Raw genomic sequence first — 17,877 nt, 5'->3', positions numbered from 1 at the left:
GCCTGTGTGAGGGCCAGCTGCTCCCGTGTTTGGTCCAAGCCAGGCTGGGGGAGGGCAGGCAAGCACCACGGCCACAGGGAGACCCGCAGGCTCACTGCCCTCCAAGGGTGATGGGGACAAGGGAGCCTGCCCTGGCTGTTCTGGGGCCTTAGGGCACAGGGTCCAGCGGTACAGTAGTGAGGGCAGCAGACCTCAGGACCATTCCCTGGGCCCTCCACAAGACCATCTCCTGGGGTGATGGAGCGAGCACTGGGCCAGGGGCCCGGAGCCCTAGGTGTGCCCAGGTGGGCTCTCTGGGCCCCAGGGCACACCGAGGTATGCTGTGGTTCCCACCATACACCTGTGAGGATGGTGGGCCTCATGGGCGCCCCCACTCTGAATATTTCGTTGCAGGCCGTGAGCGCATTGGGCAGGACTCGGCGTACGAGCAGGAGGGGAAGGTGCAGTTTGTGATCGACGCCGTGTACGCCATGGGCCACGCGCTGCACGCCATGCACCGTGACCTGTGTCCGGGCCGCGTGGGGCTCTGCTCGCGCATGGACCCTGTGGACGGCACCCAGTTGCTCAAGTACATCCGCAGCGTCAATTTCTCAGGTGGGGGCACCACCCAACCCTGGGGAAGGGATCCTGGGGCTCCATGGGGTGGGAGTGCGCGGGGGTCTCTTCAGATGCTTCCAAGGGGTTCCATACAGAGGTGTCTCTGCCCTGGGCTCACGATCCTTCCTGACTCTGGGTGAAGGCTCAGCAAAGAAGCTGAGCGTGTGACCCCCACGGGCCCCCGCAGGCATCGCGGGGAACCCTGTGACCTTCAATGAGAACGGAGACGCACCTGGGCGCTATGACATCTACCAGTACCAGCTACGCAACGGCTCTGCCGAGTACAAGGTCATCGGCTCCTGGACTGACCACCTGCACCTCAGAGTAAGCACCTGGCGGGAGGGCAGCGAGGGGTCCCGGGGGGCTAGGCGGCGGAGAGAGGCCACCCCAACCCAGGGAGGGGAGGCCAAGGGGAGGCAGCCGCCGACTAGCCCTGCCCCCCGGGTTTGCTGCTGCCAACTTGGGGCTTCCTTCCATGCCCCACCCTAGACCTCAGAGGGCCCTGAGCCCCCCAACCCTGAAACAGAAGAACAGGGCGGCTGGGCTTCTGCTGCCCTTCCTGCCCCTGCCCTTTCCCTTGGCCTGGGGTCTTCTTGCCTGCTGCCCCTTCGCAGGGCAAGAACTCTGGATAGATGAAGTCATGCTGGAGTTCAGGGGCTCAAAGTTTTGGGGGGGTTCGGGGGAGAAAGAGGTGAGGAAGGGGAGGGCTGTGTCTGGACAGAGGAGGACGACGTCTTAAGGCAAAGAGCACAGCCTGCTGTTCTCTAAGCATGAACTCTCCTAAGAGCCACTTTTTTTTTTTTTTTTTTTGCGGTACACGGGCCTCTCACTGTTGTGGCCTCTCCCGTTGCGGAGCACAGGCTCCGGACGTGCAGGCTCAGTGGCCATGGCTCATGGGCCCAGCCGCTTCGCGGCATGTGGGATCCTCCCGGACCGGGGCACGAACCCGTGTCCCCTGCATCGGCGGGTGGACTCCCAACCACTGCGCCACCAGGGGAGCCCAGAGCCACTTATTTAGAACTGATGCTTTGAATACAGCTCCCAAGTGTAGTCAGTTTCCCTTTGCCCAGTGCCTGGAGCTCTATGGGGCTCTCGCTTACTTTCCAGAAATTTGTGACACATTCAGTAGGGCGTGCCAGCTCCTATCGCCTCTTAGCTTGCAGCAGTTATGTCTTCAGAGACATGTAACAGTGACTAGTACTCATTTAGAGCAAGATGCAAAGAAACGCTAACCTGTGGGCACACATTAGTGGTCCTGTGATTGAATCTTTATTCGTTGTTCTCTTCTGAACCCAAGTCCCTGTGCCACCTGGAGGAGGCCCGGTGGGCTGAGCCATAGCACGTTTCTTCTTGAGGGTGCACAGGAGTCACCTGCGGGGTCTTGTTGAAACTCAGATTCTGTGTCAGTGGGTCTGGGGTGGACCAAAATTTCCATTTCCAACAAGCTCCTGGGTGATGCTGATGTGGCCGGTCTGGGGACCACTTTGCATAGCAAGGCCTCATGGGGCGGGGAGTCGGGACTGCTGAGTCCTCTCCACTCTGCCATGTGACCCTAGGTTGTCACTGCCGGTCTCTGGGCGTTTCTCCATACAACCCTTGGGAGTTTTGTATTCGAGCAGGATCCCCCGTGGTCGGCTGGGTCTGGAGCCTGCCCCAGGGAGCTTATTTAAATGCAGCTGTTGGGTTCAGCTGACCCTGGCAGGGCCCGGGCAGCTGGATTTTACCCATCTAACTAAAATCACTAACTAAGTGATTCAGATTGGTGCCACCAGTGGGGCGGTCCAGGGCACTTGGCGGCATGTCCTGAGGCCCTCTCCTCTGCACTGTTGTTGCCAGATAGAGCGGATGCACTGGCCAGGGAGCGGGCAGCAGCTGCCCCGCTCCATCTGCAGCCTGCCCTGTCAGCCAGGTGAGCGGAAGAAGACGGTGAAGGGCATGCCCTGCTGCTGGCACTGCGAGCCCTGCACGGGGTACCAGTACCAGGTGGACCGCTACACCTGCAAGACATGTCCCTACGACATGCGGCCCACAGAGAACCGCACGGGCTGCCAGCCTATCCCCATCATCAAGCTTGAGTGGGGCTCACCCTGGGCCGTGCTGCCCCTCTTCCTGGCTGTGGTGGGCATCGCGGCCACGCTCTTCGTGGTGGTCACCTTCGTGCGCTACAACGACACGCCCATCGTCAAGGCCTCGGGCCGCGAGCTGAGTTACGTGCTGCTGGCGGGCATCTTCCTGTGCTACGCCACCACCTTCCTCATGATCGCCGAGCCCGACCTGGGTACCTGCTCTCTGCGCCGGATCTTCCTGGGGCTCGGCATGAGCATCAGCTATGCGGCCCTGCTCACCAAGACCAACCGCATCTACCGCATCTTCGAGCAGGGCAAGCGGTCGGTCAGCGCCCCGCGCTTCATCAGCCCCGCCTCGCAGCTGGCCATAACCTTCAGCCTCATCTCCCTGCAGCTGCTGGGCATCTGCGTGTGGTTTGTAGTGGACCCCTCCCATTCGGTGGTGGACTTCCAGGACCAGCGGACGCTCGACCCCCGCTTCGCCAGGGGCGTGCTCAAGTGTGACATCTCGGACCTGTCGCTCATCTGCCTGCTGGGCTACAGCATGCTGCTCATGGTCACGTGTACCGTGTACGCCATCAAGACGCGCGGAGTGCCTGAGACCTTCAATGAGGCCAAGCCCATCGGCTTCACCATGTACACCACCTGCATCGTCTGGCTCGCCTTTATCCCCATCTTCTTTGGTACCTCGCAGTCGGCTGACAAGGTGAGTGGCAGGGGCTGGGGGTGGGTGAGGGCGGCAAGCAGGGGGCAGCCTCCTGGGGCTAGTTGGCCTCTCACCTTGCTCTGGAAGTGCCTTCATTCCTGCCTCATTCTGTCTTCTCTCCGTCTCAGGTTTCTCTCCAGGTTCTGGGTTTCTCTCCTCTCTCTCTCCCTTTCTCTTCTCCTGCCTCCTCTCCCGTTTCTCTCCGCCCCCCACCACCTTCCGCTGCCTCATCTCTCTCCTTCCCGCTGCTTCCCACCCTCTCTCTACCCTCCGCCTCTCCTCTCTCCCTCTCCTCTCTCTTTCCCTATCTCTCCATCCCTGCCTCTCGCGCCCCACCTTTTCCCCCTCCCCATCTCCTTCCCACCTTCCTCTCTCCTCTCTGCCAGCCTGGGATGCTGCCCCCGCTTTCGTTCTTGTTTTTGGCTGTGCCACGTGTCTTGTGGGATCTTAGTTCCCTAACCAGGGATCAAACCCCGGGCCCTCGGCAGTGAGAGCGTGGAGTCCTAACCACTGGACCGCCAGGGAATTCCCCATTCTTTTCTATACTCTCCCTTACCTCTCTCCCTACTCAGCCCATCTTCCTTTCTGTCCACTCCTCCTTTCTTCCTCCTCTCTCCACCCTCTTCTCTGCCCTTGCAGGATCCCCATGGGTCCCCGAGGTGGGTGATGTATTGGGCCCTCGCTCCCTCTCTCCCTGGCCCCAAGCCACCCCAAAGGCCAGGTGGGGATACCTGGCAGCATCAGCTGAGGGTCCACCCTCCACTGGCTGGAGCTGCCGATGAGCTGCCTCTTGCTGGCTCTGTCAGGCCATCCTGCCAGCCTGGCCTGAGGGTCTAGATATACCCCAAGGGCCCCGTGGACTCTGCCCACATCACTGCCCCAGTGCTGCCTGGGTGCTGGGGGGTTTTATCTTGAAGGATTGGGAGTCACTGAAGTCAGAGGCCAGAGATAGGGAGAATCAGAGGGACCGAGGACCCCAGCTCTGTGTCTGACTGTGGGATCCTGGGCAAGCCAGCTGGCCTCTCTGCTTCAGTTTCTTCATCAACAGATTGGGGCTATGACCCTTCCTCTGCAGGCCTTACAGGTGTTGTAACAATCACACAACATGAGGGGTGTAAAAGCCGTTTACCCACTGTGAGGAGGCTGGGGCTGGGGAGGAGGGTGGAGGGGACGAGGTCAAGGGGCAGACAGAGCATATGGTGTAGGACCCAGAGGCTGTGAGAAGGTTGGTGGCTTTTACCGGGAGTGAGAAGCGAGCCACTGTGGGGTTCTGAGCAGGGAGGGATGCGTTGGGACATAGGTTTAAAAGGATCCCTCTGGCTGCTGGGTGGAGCCCTGCTGGAGGTGGTTGTAATGATCCCGAAGAGAGCTGCTGGCAGCAGGAGTGGTGAGGTGCGGGGGATTCCTGCTGTGTCAGGGGGTGGCGCTGGCTGGGTTTCCGATGGAGTGCATGTGGGATGAGAGGCGCAGGGGGGAGTCAGAATGACTCCACAGTCGTTGGTGTGAGCGATGGGAAGGAAAGAGTGTCTGCACTGGGGTGGGGGGGTGCGGGGCGGGGTAGAGACGGCAGCGGAGCCTATAGGGGGCGGAGATCCGGAAGTCCTCTGGAGGTGCTGCGTTTGGGATGCCCGTGAGACGTCCAAGGGCAGCTGTTGAGTCAGTGGTTGACTATGTGAGTCTGGGGTTCAGGGACGAGGGCTGGCTTAGATCTGTACCTGGGGGAGTCGCCATCCTGTGGGCAGCACTTAAAGAGTGAGCCTGGGTGTGAGCTCCAGTAGAGATGCCTGGCCTCAGTGAGGCGGCCGTCAAAGCACCCACGAGGGCTGCTTGTCTTGGGTTAGGCACTTCACCTGTGGTCAGCAGACACCACAACAGTGGGCTCGGGTGGATTCACCATCCCTGCTTACAGGTGAGCACGGGGAGGCACAGAGAGGTGAAGTGACTTGTCTAAGGTCACACAGCCAGCAGGAGGCACGGCTGGACTGCTTGAACCTACTCTGTCTAACTCAGGAGCCCCTCCAAAGCCCACACCACTCCCTGCAGCTCTGGGGCACCTCTCCCCCTGGGCCTTCCTTGGTAGGTGCCCACCCCTTCTCCAGCAGCTCCTCAAGTGCAGGAGCTGCGCCCTCCACCCCAAATCCCTTGGGTCTGGTGCAGAGAGGCCTGTGGCCTGTCTTCCAGTGGTGACCCAGCAGGCTGGGGGTTCTGAGAAGCAGACCTTGAGGCTGGCAGTGAGCGCCCCGAGGTCTGAGACCAGACCTGGCTCCAGGCCACCCTGCACACTTGAGCCAAAGCCACTGCCACTGAGGAGCAGCTCGCACGGTGGGCTGGGTCTCCACCCCCAGCAGGCCAGCGAGAGGCCTTCCCCGCTGAGGGCAGGTGCAGGCAGGGGCCCGCACGCCCTGCAGCGCCCAGGGGGCCCATGGAGCCATCAGGGGAGGCCGCCCACGCCCCAGGAAGCTGGCAGCTTGAGACATTACCCTCAACAATCCCAGGAGGCCCCTTCCCTCGCCTCCTCAGGGTGTAAAGGTGCACAGCCAGGTGGCCGACAGCATGGTGGTTCAGGCCCTTGCTCTGCCTTCCCATAACTTCCCCTGGCTGCCTGCCAGCACGCTGCTCCCAGTACGGTCCCTGTCATCCTGGTACCACACCCTCCCACCTCCAGGCGCTGGGGCCCAGCCCCCCTCTCGGCACCCTCCCCCCGTCTCTCCAGGCCACCCCACCTGCCTCTGATTTCTCCCTTTTTAGGAGGCTCCTCTCAGTACAGATTATGAAAAGGAGCCTCTGAGATGATCTCCTCTGAGGCCCAGAGAGGGCGAGGGACCTGCCCAGGGTCGCAAAGCAGGCTGGCCCACACCAGCGTATGGTCCTGAGACCCAGCTCTGCCCCTGATGGCGTCTACATGGGATACGCCCCCTCCTTCTCAGGGCTTCTGAATGAGGCGAGGGTGGGGAGGGGAGCTCTGAAGTCCCTCCAGTTCAGACCACCAGGCTTCTTAGAGGCTCAGGCAACCCTGGGGCTCTATCTGTTCTGTGTCATGTCTGAGCTACAAACAGCCCCAGTGACTGCCGGGTCCTGGGTGCTAGTGTGTGTGTGTGTGTGTGTGTGTGTGTGTGTGTGTGTGTGTGTGTGTGTGTGTGTGTGTAGATGGAGTGGAGTGGGGCTACTATGGGGAGTTGTGTTATGGGTACAGAAGTGTGTGTAGAGAATGTGTGTGTGCCTTTCTGTGCATACTGAGCCGTGGATGGGCTGTGTGTGTGTGTGTGTGTGCAGATTGAGTGGGGATGGACAGGTGTGCCCTGAGGGGTCATGGCTGCTAGGATGTATTTGGGTGTACAGATTAACTGTGTGTGCTCAGCAGTGTATGTGCAGATGTTTGAGTGTAGGTGTGTGTGTGCACAGGTGTATGTGTGTGTTCAAGTGTGTGTGCAGGTGTGTTGAGTGCCTCTGTGTGTGTGCACACGTGTGTGTACCCAGGTACATGAAGGGGTGTGTGTGTGTGAGAGCCCAGGTGTATCTGAGTCAGGTGGGAGTGTGCGGCTGGGAGTTCAGGTGTGTGTGTGTGAATGCAGAGGCGCATGGGTACATAAGTGTGGATGTGTGAGCATCTATGCGTGCCCTGGTGTGTGCGCACGCGTGCTTGCAACCCCGCCTGTCCCTCAGGCTGCAGGTGGCGCCGAGCGAAGCTGTCCATGTTGCTCTGGCGAGCAGGTGACCGGATCTCCCACGTTGGCCTGGATTTCCAGGGCTCACCCGCGTAGCCGCGTGCCGTTACCCTGAGCTGACTGGGGCATCGTCTCTCCACCGGTTGGGGTAACTGCTCAGCCAGGCTGGGGCGGGCCGTGGCCTCAGAGGCCGGCCAGGTTGTGGGGAAGGTCATTTGTCTGGTTTGTTAGACTGAGGATCTCAGGACCCACCAGGGTCAGCCTGGGCAGAAACACGAAGCAGGCGGACTCCTCCGTGCCCCCCACCAGACCGAGCACAAAACAGGAACTTCATTGTCCACCTCCACAGCAGCTCCTTTCTTTGCCTTTTGCCCCACCCCAGGTGACCTCTGTCCTCTTCCATCAAGCCCAGCTCTGACAACCTGCTTCACTCTGGGGAGCAGCGACTCGTGACGCTAAGGCAGGATTCCTTGCAGAGGACGGAGTGTAGCAAGGGCCTGACCAAAGTCCAAGAGGGGAGCAGGCAGGGTGGCAGTTCAGGCTGGAGGATGGGTGGATGGGAGAGAAGGTGAAATCACATCCTGGAAGCCGCCTCTTACTCTGCATCCGTGCGACACCTGCATCTGCGCCTGGGCCCCATCCCTGTAGGCTAGAGGTTTCAGAGGACCACTGCTTCTCTGACAGGGTTAACACACTACCACCTCCTGGTGATGACATGCACCTTCACCCCAGGGGGCCCAGAACAATGCTGGAGCCAGTGGTGGGGTGAGAACTCCAGACCCTGTGGCAAGGAGAGGGGCTGGGGGTGCGCAGCCCCACTTCTGTGCACAGGGCCAGCCGCCCCCAGCCTGGGCATGGCTAGAGGAGCCCCCATGAGGGCCCATGCTGGCGGGGAGGGGGCCCCGCTGGGGGGGGCAGCTTTGTCCAAGTTTGATCTCTTTACACCCCTCCTTGTATTTTGTGTGCAGAAAGGCTCCTAGGCTGAAAAACAGATTAGAACAGAGCCCCGAGGCCTGTGCTCGGGGCTGGCTCCATGGTTTTCAGGGTCAGGAGCCAAATGAAAACGAAGGCCCCTTGTTCAAAAATTATTCAGGATTCAAGCTGGCGGCCGCAAGGTGTTAAACCGAGCGTGCGTGCCCACGGAGCGGACTCTGCCTATATTGGTGGAGGGGGTTCAGCATCCCTCAGTGAGTCAGGGCAGAGTGAAATCTGGAACCCAGCCCCCTGACCCCCATATAGGGCTGTGTCCACTGCAGGCCTCGCTCTGCCCAGAGAGGGTACTTGACCCCTGTCCCACCATCCCCATATTGGCCCAACCATACCTCCTTCCCATCAACAAGTTGGGGGCAAAAGACCTAAGATGGACATCTGCCCTGGAAATACACCCTTATACTCAAGAACCCCCAGTGCAAAAGGAGAGACACCCCTGCCCTCAGGAACCCCCAGTCTAATGAGGGAGACACATTTGTCCCCACGGGACCCCCAGTCCATAGTGAAGACCCAGATAACAAGCCCGTCCTTGCTTAGCCCAGATTTCCACTGTCTTCTCCAAGGGCCTGTTATGATATCCTGGAGACTGTCCCCCTTCACTCCTTCCTCCCTGGCCCGCCGTGCCATCCAGGGGGTGGGAGAGGTGGCCAGCACCCTCCTACTGGCTTGTCATGACCTCTCCCGCGTCCACATGCCGGGCGGCAGCACTGTGCCTGTTGGTGAGAGTGTGGGTTGCGTGTGAGGACAGAGGGGTGTGTGCTCACTAGGAAACAAGCTCTCATTTCCCCAGGCCTGTGACATTTTCTGAATGGTGGCAAGTGAAACAGCCTCTCTACACTCCCAGCCTCCTTCCCCCACACCCTGCTCTGGTGCCCTGTACGTTTCATGTGGCCTCACAGTCTGCACTTGGGTAGCCTCATGGTTTGGGTGAGGTCGGTGCTATTATCCCATTGCGCTGTTGAGAAAACTGAGGGCCGGAGAGGGGATGAGACTTCCTCAGTGTCACACACCTCTCTCCTCTCAGACCCTAGAGCTTCTCCAGCCCCTCTCCCAAAGGAGACCCGGGGAAGAGTGGCTGGGATGAAGGCCTTCAGATCCAGGTCATGAGGTATTTATGAGAGGGGCGAGAGATGGGGAGGAATGTGAGAATGGGAGGACCTGGCCCCTCCTTTCGGGAGACTTCCAGATGAGCTCAGGGCTCCTGTGACCTCAGGAGGCAAGTCCAGACCTCGGTCCCCCACTTCTGGACTGGGTGCAAGGAGTGAAGGCTATCATGGGGGATTGGCTAGAGCTGAGAGTCAGGGAGAGCTTCCTGGAGGAGGTGGTACATTAGCCAGGCCCCTGGGGAGGGGCCCAGGCCCAGAAACGGCAGATCTGGGGGCAGAGCATTTCCTGCTTTCCCATACCCAGACCTGGGGCCCACAGCCTGGGCTTCCCCTGGCCCCACCCTGGCTGAGGGGGCCAGAGGGGCAGCTGAGGCCTGGAGGACCCAGAGGGAGGGAGGAGGTGGGGAGGGCATCCCAGGCGAGGGTGGTGGGAATTGTTGGGCCCTGCCTGGAAGGCCCCACTATTGAAGAATGGATTACCCGACACCGAGATTAATGGACTTTCATTTGGCTAAACATCTGTCAACGTTAGTGCTGGTGAGTGAGCGTGAAATGAGCTTTGACTGGGCTGCCGTCAGTGGATCACGGTCAGGCCACAGCTCCTGTGCCAGCGGCCTGCTCTGCACAGGGTGGCGTGTGGGGGGGCAGTCACTGAATGGGGGGCCTGGCCAAGGGGCTGTGCCACGGCCACTGGGAGTTACTACAAGGCACCGGCACATGTTTATCTCACTCCCAGCCCTGTGCAGGGGGTGCTTCCCCCGAGGAGGGTCAGCTGTCCCCTGAGGGCCCCTCCCCAGGGGCCTCTACCCAATAGCACATAACAGTGGTGAACACTTCTGTGCACTGACCATGTGCCAAATATTATTTTACATGTTTTTGCCATTTATTAAGTCATTTCAAACTCACAACAGCCCTATGAGGAAAGGGCTAGAATTATCATGCCCATATTATACCCGAGGAAACTGAGGCCCAAGGATGTGACTTGTCCCAGACCACACAGTGACAGTGGTGAGCCCGGCTGAATCCAGGGGTTCTGGTCTAAAGTCCCAGCTCTGTACCACAACTCCCTTCTGCCAGCGGGACACAGGGCGGTCCCCGGGTTTGTACCCCACTGTGTCTGTCTAGGGCGTGGGCTTCAAACAGGGCCCCCGAGAGGCCGGGGCGGAGCCCGCCCTGACACCGCCCCCGGCCCGCCCCCAGCTGTACATCCAGACGACGACGCTGACGGTCTCGGTGAGTCTGAGCGCCTCGGTGTCCCTGGGGATGCTCTACATGCCCAAGGTCTACATCATCCTCTTCCACCCGGAGCAGAACGTGCCCAAGCGCAAGCGCAGCCTCAAAGCCGTCGTCACCGCCGCCACCATGTCCAACAAGTTCACGCAGAAGGGCAGCTTCCGGCCCAACGGCGAGGCCAAGTCCGAGCTCTGCGAGAACCTGGAAGCTCCAGGTGAGTGCCTGGCCCCGCTCTTCTCCCCGTGGGCCCGCCCAGGCCCCGTCCCCTTCCTGGAGAAGGTCAGCCCCCCCCAAGTCTGGACCAATGAGGGCACTGGGAGAGCCCTGAGGCCGCGGGTGAGCCGTCCCCACCCAGAGGCGAGGCTTGAGGCTCTAGCTTGGCCCCCTCTGCCCCACTCTGTCTGGGTAGTGGGGTCTCTCCAGGTCCCGCTCCACACACCCCCTGCTCGCTCTAGCCTCTCCTTTCCAGGGATCCCTGCCTACCTAGGGAGAGGCGGGGGGTGGGGTGGGGGGGTGTTGGGGGGGCCTCGGTTCAGGCACAGTGACCTGAGACTTCGGGATTTCTCTGCCCTGGAGTCCGCATCTGGGCCTGTGCCCTTTCAGTCTCCCTGGGGAAGGGATCGTCTGGAGGGCCGCTGCTCTGGGGCCCTTTGGTAGCCTGGGAGCTGTGGCCCTGGTGCCAGAGCAGTTGAAACCCCTCGGCTGGCTTTGCCCACCCGCCCCCTGGCAGGACCCTGAGAGATGGGGACTCAGGATACGGGCCCTGGGATGGGTAAGTAAGGGCTGGGGCCGGGAGGAGGGCCCGCAGAGCTGTGGTTCTCAGGGGGGTGTCCAAGGAGACCTCAGCTGTAGAGGGTTGTGCTTTGAGAGGGCTGGGGGAGGATGTGGGACCCTTAGCATCTGAGGGGCAGACCCAAAGCCTGTGCAGGACTTGGTCCCTCAGTGGTTGAGGGATGTGTACAGGAGGGAGCAGGGCCACCATCTTTGCTTACCTTCCTGTGCCCCCTGGAGCCAGCCCACAGTGTGACGAGAAGGGACAGAGAGGAGAGAGGGGCAGGGCATGTGAGGGGCAGGTTAGGCCTTGGGGGACCAGTAACAGTGGTGACCATTTCTTGAACCCCAACTGTGGGCCACACCTGCCAGGAATCAGTTTTCATTTTCACAGCAACCTTGAAAGCAGTGATCTTTAATTATTTGCTGCTACAGGTGAGGAAAGGGAGGCTCAGAAAGGTGAGGGACTCACCCAGGCCACACAGCAGCAGGTGGTATCCCCGCTGCCTCTGAGCAGAGACCGAGGCCTCCAACCTGTGGGCTGGGCCTCCATGGGCCTCTGGTTGCTCCCAGGTAGACAGGGTTGAGGGGTTGCTATGGTCACCCTGCCCCACTGCACACCTGACTCCCTCCCTGGACACCCTGTAAGTGTCCAAATGGTTAACATGGCAGCTCCTGCTGCCTCCCCGCTCTCTGATAGTCTTGGGGGGCTTCCGTTGGTGGGGGAGGAGGAGAAGAGCCCCTCTCCCCAGGAGAGTTTCAGATCCTGGTGGCACCTGGGGTTAGCACTCTGCTTTCTCCCTCTAGTACTGGGGGAAAGGCCAGAAGTGGACACTGTTGGTGGCAGCAGGAGGGACATTGGTGAACATAGGCTCCAGAGGGGAGCCCCTTTGTCACCCACCAAGAGATCAGGAGAAACAGGAGACCTCCCCTCGCAGGTGTGTTTGGACGGGGACAGCCCCTCTTACAGGCTCCCCGCGCTGGGGCTCTGGGTGAAGCATCTTCCATTCTCAACATCATTCCCACGTGTAGAAGGAGTATCAGCCGTGCAAAGGAGGGAAGTAGCTTCCCACATCCAGGCAGGATTTTTCACTTCCCAGAGCTCCCTCCCCTGTGAGTGATCTTCACAGCAGTCCTGTGAGGCCCGGATTGGGCTGGATCCCCAGCTGAGGCCCAGAGAGGGTGAGTGACTCTCCTGAAGTCACATAGCAAGGTGGTGACTGGCTGGCCCCACCCAGTGTCTTTCCCTTGACCCTGACTTCATATGGCCTCCCTCTCTCTCTGTGCTGAGCAGTGTACCTGGCTTCCAGCACCACCACCCCCCCTTTGATGGACACCCCTGATGACTCTGTTGGCCACACCCTCCACCAGATGACATCTGGTTCTCTCCAGTCCTGCTCTTCCTCCCAGAGCACCAGCTTCCCTGTACCTACAGCCTGGGGCTCCCTTCAGATGCCAGGTGGGCCCTCTACTTGCGACGGGAAGGGACAGTGTCTTTGTGGGCCTCCCCATCTCTGGCCTTTCGCGTCCACGCAGATGTGCAGAAACCCCCACTGCCGCCCCTGACCAGGCCCTTCTATCCTAGGCACGGACCCCTCGCCACTCCCTGCCCCAAGCTCCTGACTTAGATTTCCTCCTTCCCACGGAGACTCGCCCTTGCTGGGTCCCATCCCTCCAGGCCCTACTCTGCTCCAGGGCTCATGAGACTGAGTGGGACATCAGCCCTCTGGAGACCATGGGTATCTAACAGGAGATAGCACCCTGACCCCAGAGGGTGGCCCTCATGGTGCTGTGACAGGCCAGAGGGTACCACAGGGACAGGGCTGTCACAGAGAGCGCTGATGTCGCCTCACTGACACTGTTGCCTCTGCCTCTGCTCAGACTGGTCACCTGGGGACAGGGGACAAGGAGGGGTGTGCAGGCGAGGGGAGACCCAGCCTTCCCAGCCCCTGCTTCCTGTGAGGGAAGGGTGAGAGCTGCCCCTCCCCATGGCCCCCTGCACTGAGGACCAGAGGCCAGTGCCCCTTGCCCCCACCGTCTCAGCTCGGTGACAACAGGGGCCGTGGAGGCGCTGGGCAGGAGCTGGGTGATTAATTCTGGGAACAGCCAGATGGAGGGGGTGTGAGCGGGAGGTGCAGGGAGGTGTCACTCCCGTGGAGCAGGGACATTTTTCACTCTGTCCCTGGCAGGCCACGTATCTTTAAACAAACAACAGAATAAATAATTCAGGGACGCGATTGCAGGCAGATTAGGCAAGGAAACATGGGGCCGACAAATGGGGGCTGACAGCTCGTGCCTGCCGCTGCCCAGCTAATTGTTATCTGAGGCGGTGGGGACTGAAAGCCAGCAGCCAGGGCCTGTCGTGGGTGAGGGATGGATTGGGGCCCTCTGCCCACACCCTCCCCCTCCCCGCATGCTGAGGCTGCCCCTGGGGTGTCGCTGTCCCCATCCTGTCCTCATCTCTTGTTATTCAGCCCTGCCCCTTCGCCTACCATTCTGCAGGGTTTAGAGAGTATTTCTAGCCATGCCGCGGCTGAGAGCAGCTAAGGGTTTACGATCACCCCATCTTACATGAGCGAGCTGAGGCTCCGAGAGGTTCAATTTGTTAGAAAGGCCGCGTGGCAGGTGCTGAGATCCCCTACGCCAGTGAGGGCAGGGCTGGACCTCAAGTGTCCTGACTCTTGGCCGGAACTCTTCCTTTTGAGCCTCACAGCTCCTGGGGGCCCCGGGCAGAATCATTGCTCCCATTTTCCAGACGGTCAGACTGAGGCTCTGCTGAAGGACTCTGGGCTCCTAGCTTATAGCTGAGGGCCCAGTGTGCTTCTAGGTTCTGAAACCTACAGATTGGGTTTTTTAGAGGAGGCAGCTCTGGTGTTTCAGGGAGAAGAGGGGCCCAGCTGTCCCTCACCTCCCCGCCACTTTCTCTTGTCCCTACCGCTCTCGGTGCCGCTACGGCCACCCTCAGGCTCCCGTTTCCCTGCAGTCAGTGGAGATTTTGCCACTGCTGCTGAGGTTTTCCTTCACCTCTGAGCCAGGAGCTGCTGACAGGTTTACAGGTTTAGAAACTCAATAATTATCAGTTCACCCAAGGGGTGATGGAGCCCTGGGGAATTGATTCTCACCAGCCTGGCCTGCGGGCCTGTGATTCACAGAGCCAGCTGCCGGCTCTTTTTCTGGTGGTGCGGGAGAGAGTGGGGTGGAGAGGTGGGGGTGGCCAAAGCCCCACAGGAAAAGAAGTCTAGGCACAAAGGGCTACTCCCCTCCTGCTACTGGCAGGGAGACCACAGCCTCGCAGGACAGGGGAGGAGCTGCTTGAAGTCACAGAGGGAGGCTGAGGCCCTGGTCTCCAGAGGCTGGTCTGCGCTGGTCTCCCACCTTCCGCCTCCTTTTCAGCACCTTCTGCCACCCCCAGGTCCCAGCCTCCTGTCGCTCAGCTCTCTTCCCCTGGTGCCCCCCAGCCCAGGCCCCTCCTTAATGGTGCCCGGTCTGTGCTCCTTCTCCCCTCTTGGTCCTCCAGCATCCTGGAGGGACCTGGGCCATTTTAGAAATGAAGGTGGGCATTCTTCACAAACTGTAAGGCGCTGTGCTGTGTCCTTAATGTTGTCTTGTGTGTCGTGGGCACCATTTCCTTCCAGTAGCACCTGTCCAGATGGCACCTAAAACGTGAAACTTCCCTGCCCAGTGACTGTTCATCTTCCGCTTGAATATTTCTGCTGACAGGGAACATTTCAGCTCACCTACCGCACAAAGCGACCCACTCCACCCTCAGCTCAGGCCAGGAGAGAGTTCTTCCTTTAGCTGAGCTGCACTCTGACCCTCATGCCTCCGCACTGGTCCCATGGTGTCCCCTCTGCTCACCCCACCCCGGCAACTTTGCTTCTTCCCACAATCGGGGGACCCTCTGAGAGGGTGACACAGCAGTCCTACCTGTATGAGTGGGCTTCTAGTTACGCTGGTGTGACAAAGAGGCCCCAGGACAGAGTGGCTCAGATCAGACAGATGTTTGTTTCTTTCTGATAGCGTAGTGCATGGGGAATGGGCAGGTGCAGGGACCCGGGTTCCTTCCATTTTGTCATTTCATCAGCTCCGAGAGGGTTGTCCTCATCATCGTGGCCGAGGCTGGTTGACCTCATATGTCTGTTCTGGCTCTGGAAGGGAAAAGAGAGGAAGTACAGGGGAAACAGTCTATTTTAATCAGATGACATGGAAGCTTCACACAGCCCTTGACACTTGTCACTAACAGGAATGTAGTCACACAGGGGCACGTGGGGCTGCAAGGGAGTCTGGGAAATGCGGTCCTTAACTTGGCAGTGAAAAATGGGGAAAGAGGGTTGGGGGTGTTCAGCGTGCAGCCCACCACACTGCTCCCCTCCGTGTCACCTTCTCCAGGCAGACACCCCTGGCTGCACCTGGCAGATGTACCCTCTTCTCTGAGCTGTCAGGATCCTGATGGAGTCAAGGCAGTTTTATGGCCAAGGGCACCGGCGCTTTCCCCCGTCTAGTCTTCTCTCTCAGCACCAGCAGACCAGCCTCAGTTACTCTCACTGAGCTGTCCCCAGGCCACAGAGGGAGACCCTGAACCCTGGCAGGACAGGACAAAAACCAGGACCTGGCTGGACTCCTCACCCCTCTGGCCTCAGCTCAATTGTTAAGTGGGGGTGCTGCTCATCTGGCCTCCTTGCGAGGCTGCCGTGAGGCGTGAACCCCGGCGGGGTGGAGGTGGGGGCACTCGGGCTGCCCAGGGGAGCTGACGTTGTCACCTGGCTGTGGTGGGGAAGGGAGACACCCAGAGAGGCAACCCTGGTCCCAGTGCGGATGAGCAGGGGCCAGGGTGTTGGGTGCAGATAAGAGAGGCTCAAGACTGAGGGGAGTCAGGACACCCAGAAATGGGAAACGTGGCTGCACGGAGGCCTGAGGGGCCCTGGAGGACTTCCGTTTCCCTTGGGCATGGGGAGAGGGCCGAATCAGTCATACGCCTCAGTTTCTAGCCTCGCAAGACCCCTCTCTGCTTCCATTATTTATCTCCTCTGTCCCTATTTTCCACTCACTTCCGCTAGGCTGCCATCTACGTATATTCTTCACACGTGCTCTTCCAGAGTGTGTGTTGCACTTCTGAAAAACTCCCCCTTGATTATACTTGAAGACTGTATATCACAAATAAAAACGATTCTATTAAAGTGTGGTGGAGTCAGGAGGTGGCAGGGACTCTGTGGGGTGTGACACTCACAGAGGGTTGGGGTCGGGAGGCAGTGCTCCTAGAGGGACAAAGTGAAGAGGGAAGGGCCCTCCCGGCCAGCAGCCCAGGTGTGGGCGTGGGTGGGATGAGTCTGGGGGAAGCGATGCGAGGGGCGGGGTGGGACCCTGCTCCGGTCTGGCGATGGGTAGGTGGGCAAGCTGCGGGCCATGGGGACGCACACAGTTCAGGGGTCCGAACTTGATGCGTGGGCAGGGCCACACCCCTGTGGAAGGGGCGTTGGAAGAAGACAGTTCCTGACTCCTTCTCCCCCCGTCTCTCTCCTTCCAGCGCTGGCCACCAAACAGACCTACGTCGCCTACACCAACCATGCAATCTAGCTAGGCCACCGGAGCTGCACAGGAGGAGCAGAACAGACCCTTGTGGATGGTGCATCGGGCCAGGGCCCCCCACCGCTGCAGGGGGGCCCAGCTGATGTCCTAACTGCCCGTGGGCACCCACGGACGTGGCTTGGTGCTGAAGATAGCACAGCCCCCAGCGGTCCCTGTTGGGCTGCCTGGGCAAGCCGGGCTGGTGACAGGAGGAGGATGAGGGGCCGGGGAAGCTTCAGGCCACCCCAAGACCCTGTGTCCTGGACCAAAGCCCCTCCCAGCCCCAAACCACAGGAGGCCCCCCCGCGCTGGTTTTCTCTCTCCCTCATCTCTCTCCATCCTATTGGTGACCTTCTCAGTCTGTCTCCATCCCTGTCTTTATGTTCTTTTCTCTCTTTGTATCACCTGTTCTCTCTGTGTCTGTCTGCTTTTTCTGTATCTTCTTTCTTTCTGTCTCTGCCTTTTCTCTGCCGTCTCCAGCTTTCTCCTGTCTTTTCTCTTGTGCTCCACCCGGGTCTCTCCTCTTGTGCATTTTTGTTTCCTGTCCTCAGCCCCCTCCTCACCTTCATTTACATCCAACCTTTGTTCTCTCTCCCTGCCATCTTTTCCTAATTCACCAAATCTCACATGTCACAAAAGAGAAAAAAGGAAAAAAAAAAAAATCAAAACACAAAAAAGCCAAAACTAAAACAAATCTCGAGTGTCTTGCAAAGTGCTGCGTCCTCCTGGTGGCCTCTGTGTGTGTCCCTATGGCCCGCAGCTTGCCCACCTATCCCCGCCCGTCTGCCACGTGTCCTGCCCGCCTGCCCCTCCTGCCGATGACACGGAGTTCAGTGCCTGGGTGTTTGGTGATGGTTATTGATGACAGTGTGTAGCGCATGATTGTTTTTATACCAAGAACATTTCTAATAAAAGTAAACACATGGTTTTGCACCCTGGCTCCACATCCACTGAGGGTCCTGCGGTGGGACCCCCGGCTCAGCCTAAAGCTGGAGAGCCTGGAGTTAGCGGGAAGGAGGAAATGGCTGATAGGGACATAGGGCTTGGGGGCAGTGGAGGCTGCCCCCTGGGCTGGCATCGGGTGGGGTCTTGGAGAGTCCTTGGGCAGGGAGGGGCCAGGACACTGGGGGAGGTTCCAGAAATCAGCCCCTGGTACTCCCCTAAGTAAGGGGGGTGTT

General features: G+C 59.7%; 1 protein-coding gene across 19 annotated transcripts in view; it reads left to right on the top strand.

Annotated features, from left to right (window-relative positions):
* GRM4 (glutamate metabotropic receptor 4) overlaps positions 1-17,632 on the top strand; it is a 111,602-nt gene extending 93,970 nt beyond the window's left edge. For 6 of the 19 annotated variants that reach the window (XM_060307344.1, XM_060307339.1, XM_060307341.1 and 3 more), the window contains exons 7-12: positions 394-594; positions 785-921; positions 2,434-3,369; positions 10,331-10,577; positions 12,429-12,593; positions 15,524-16,624. In XM_060307344.1, the coding sequence (XP_060163327.1) occupies positions 394-594; positions 785-921; positions 2,434-3,369; positions 10,331-10,577; positions 12,429-12,593; positions 15,524-15,636 (1,799 nt within the window). In that variant the 3' untranslated portion in view covers positions 15,637-16,624. The other 13 variants (XR_009565693.1, XM_060307346.1, XR_009565694.1 and 10 more) reach the window with 13 other exon arrangements.
* Positions 17,633-17,877: the final 245 nt, after the last annotated feature.

Source organism: Globicephala melas, chromosome 11 (assembly GCF_963455315.2).
Source record: "Globicephala melas chromosome 11, mGloMel1.2, whole genome shotgun sequence".
NCBI lineage: Eukaryota > Metazoa > Chordata > Mammalia > Artiodactyla > Delphinidae > Globicephala > Globicephala melas.
Note: the sequence above shows the minus strand (reverse complement) of the source record. Positions and strands in the feature narration are given on the sequence as shown.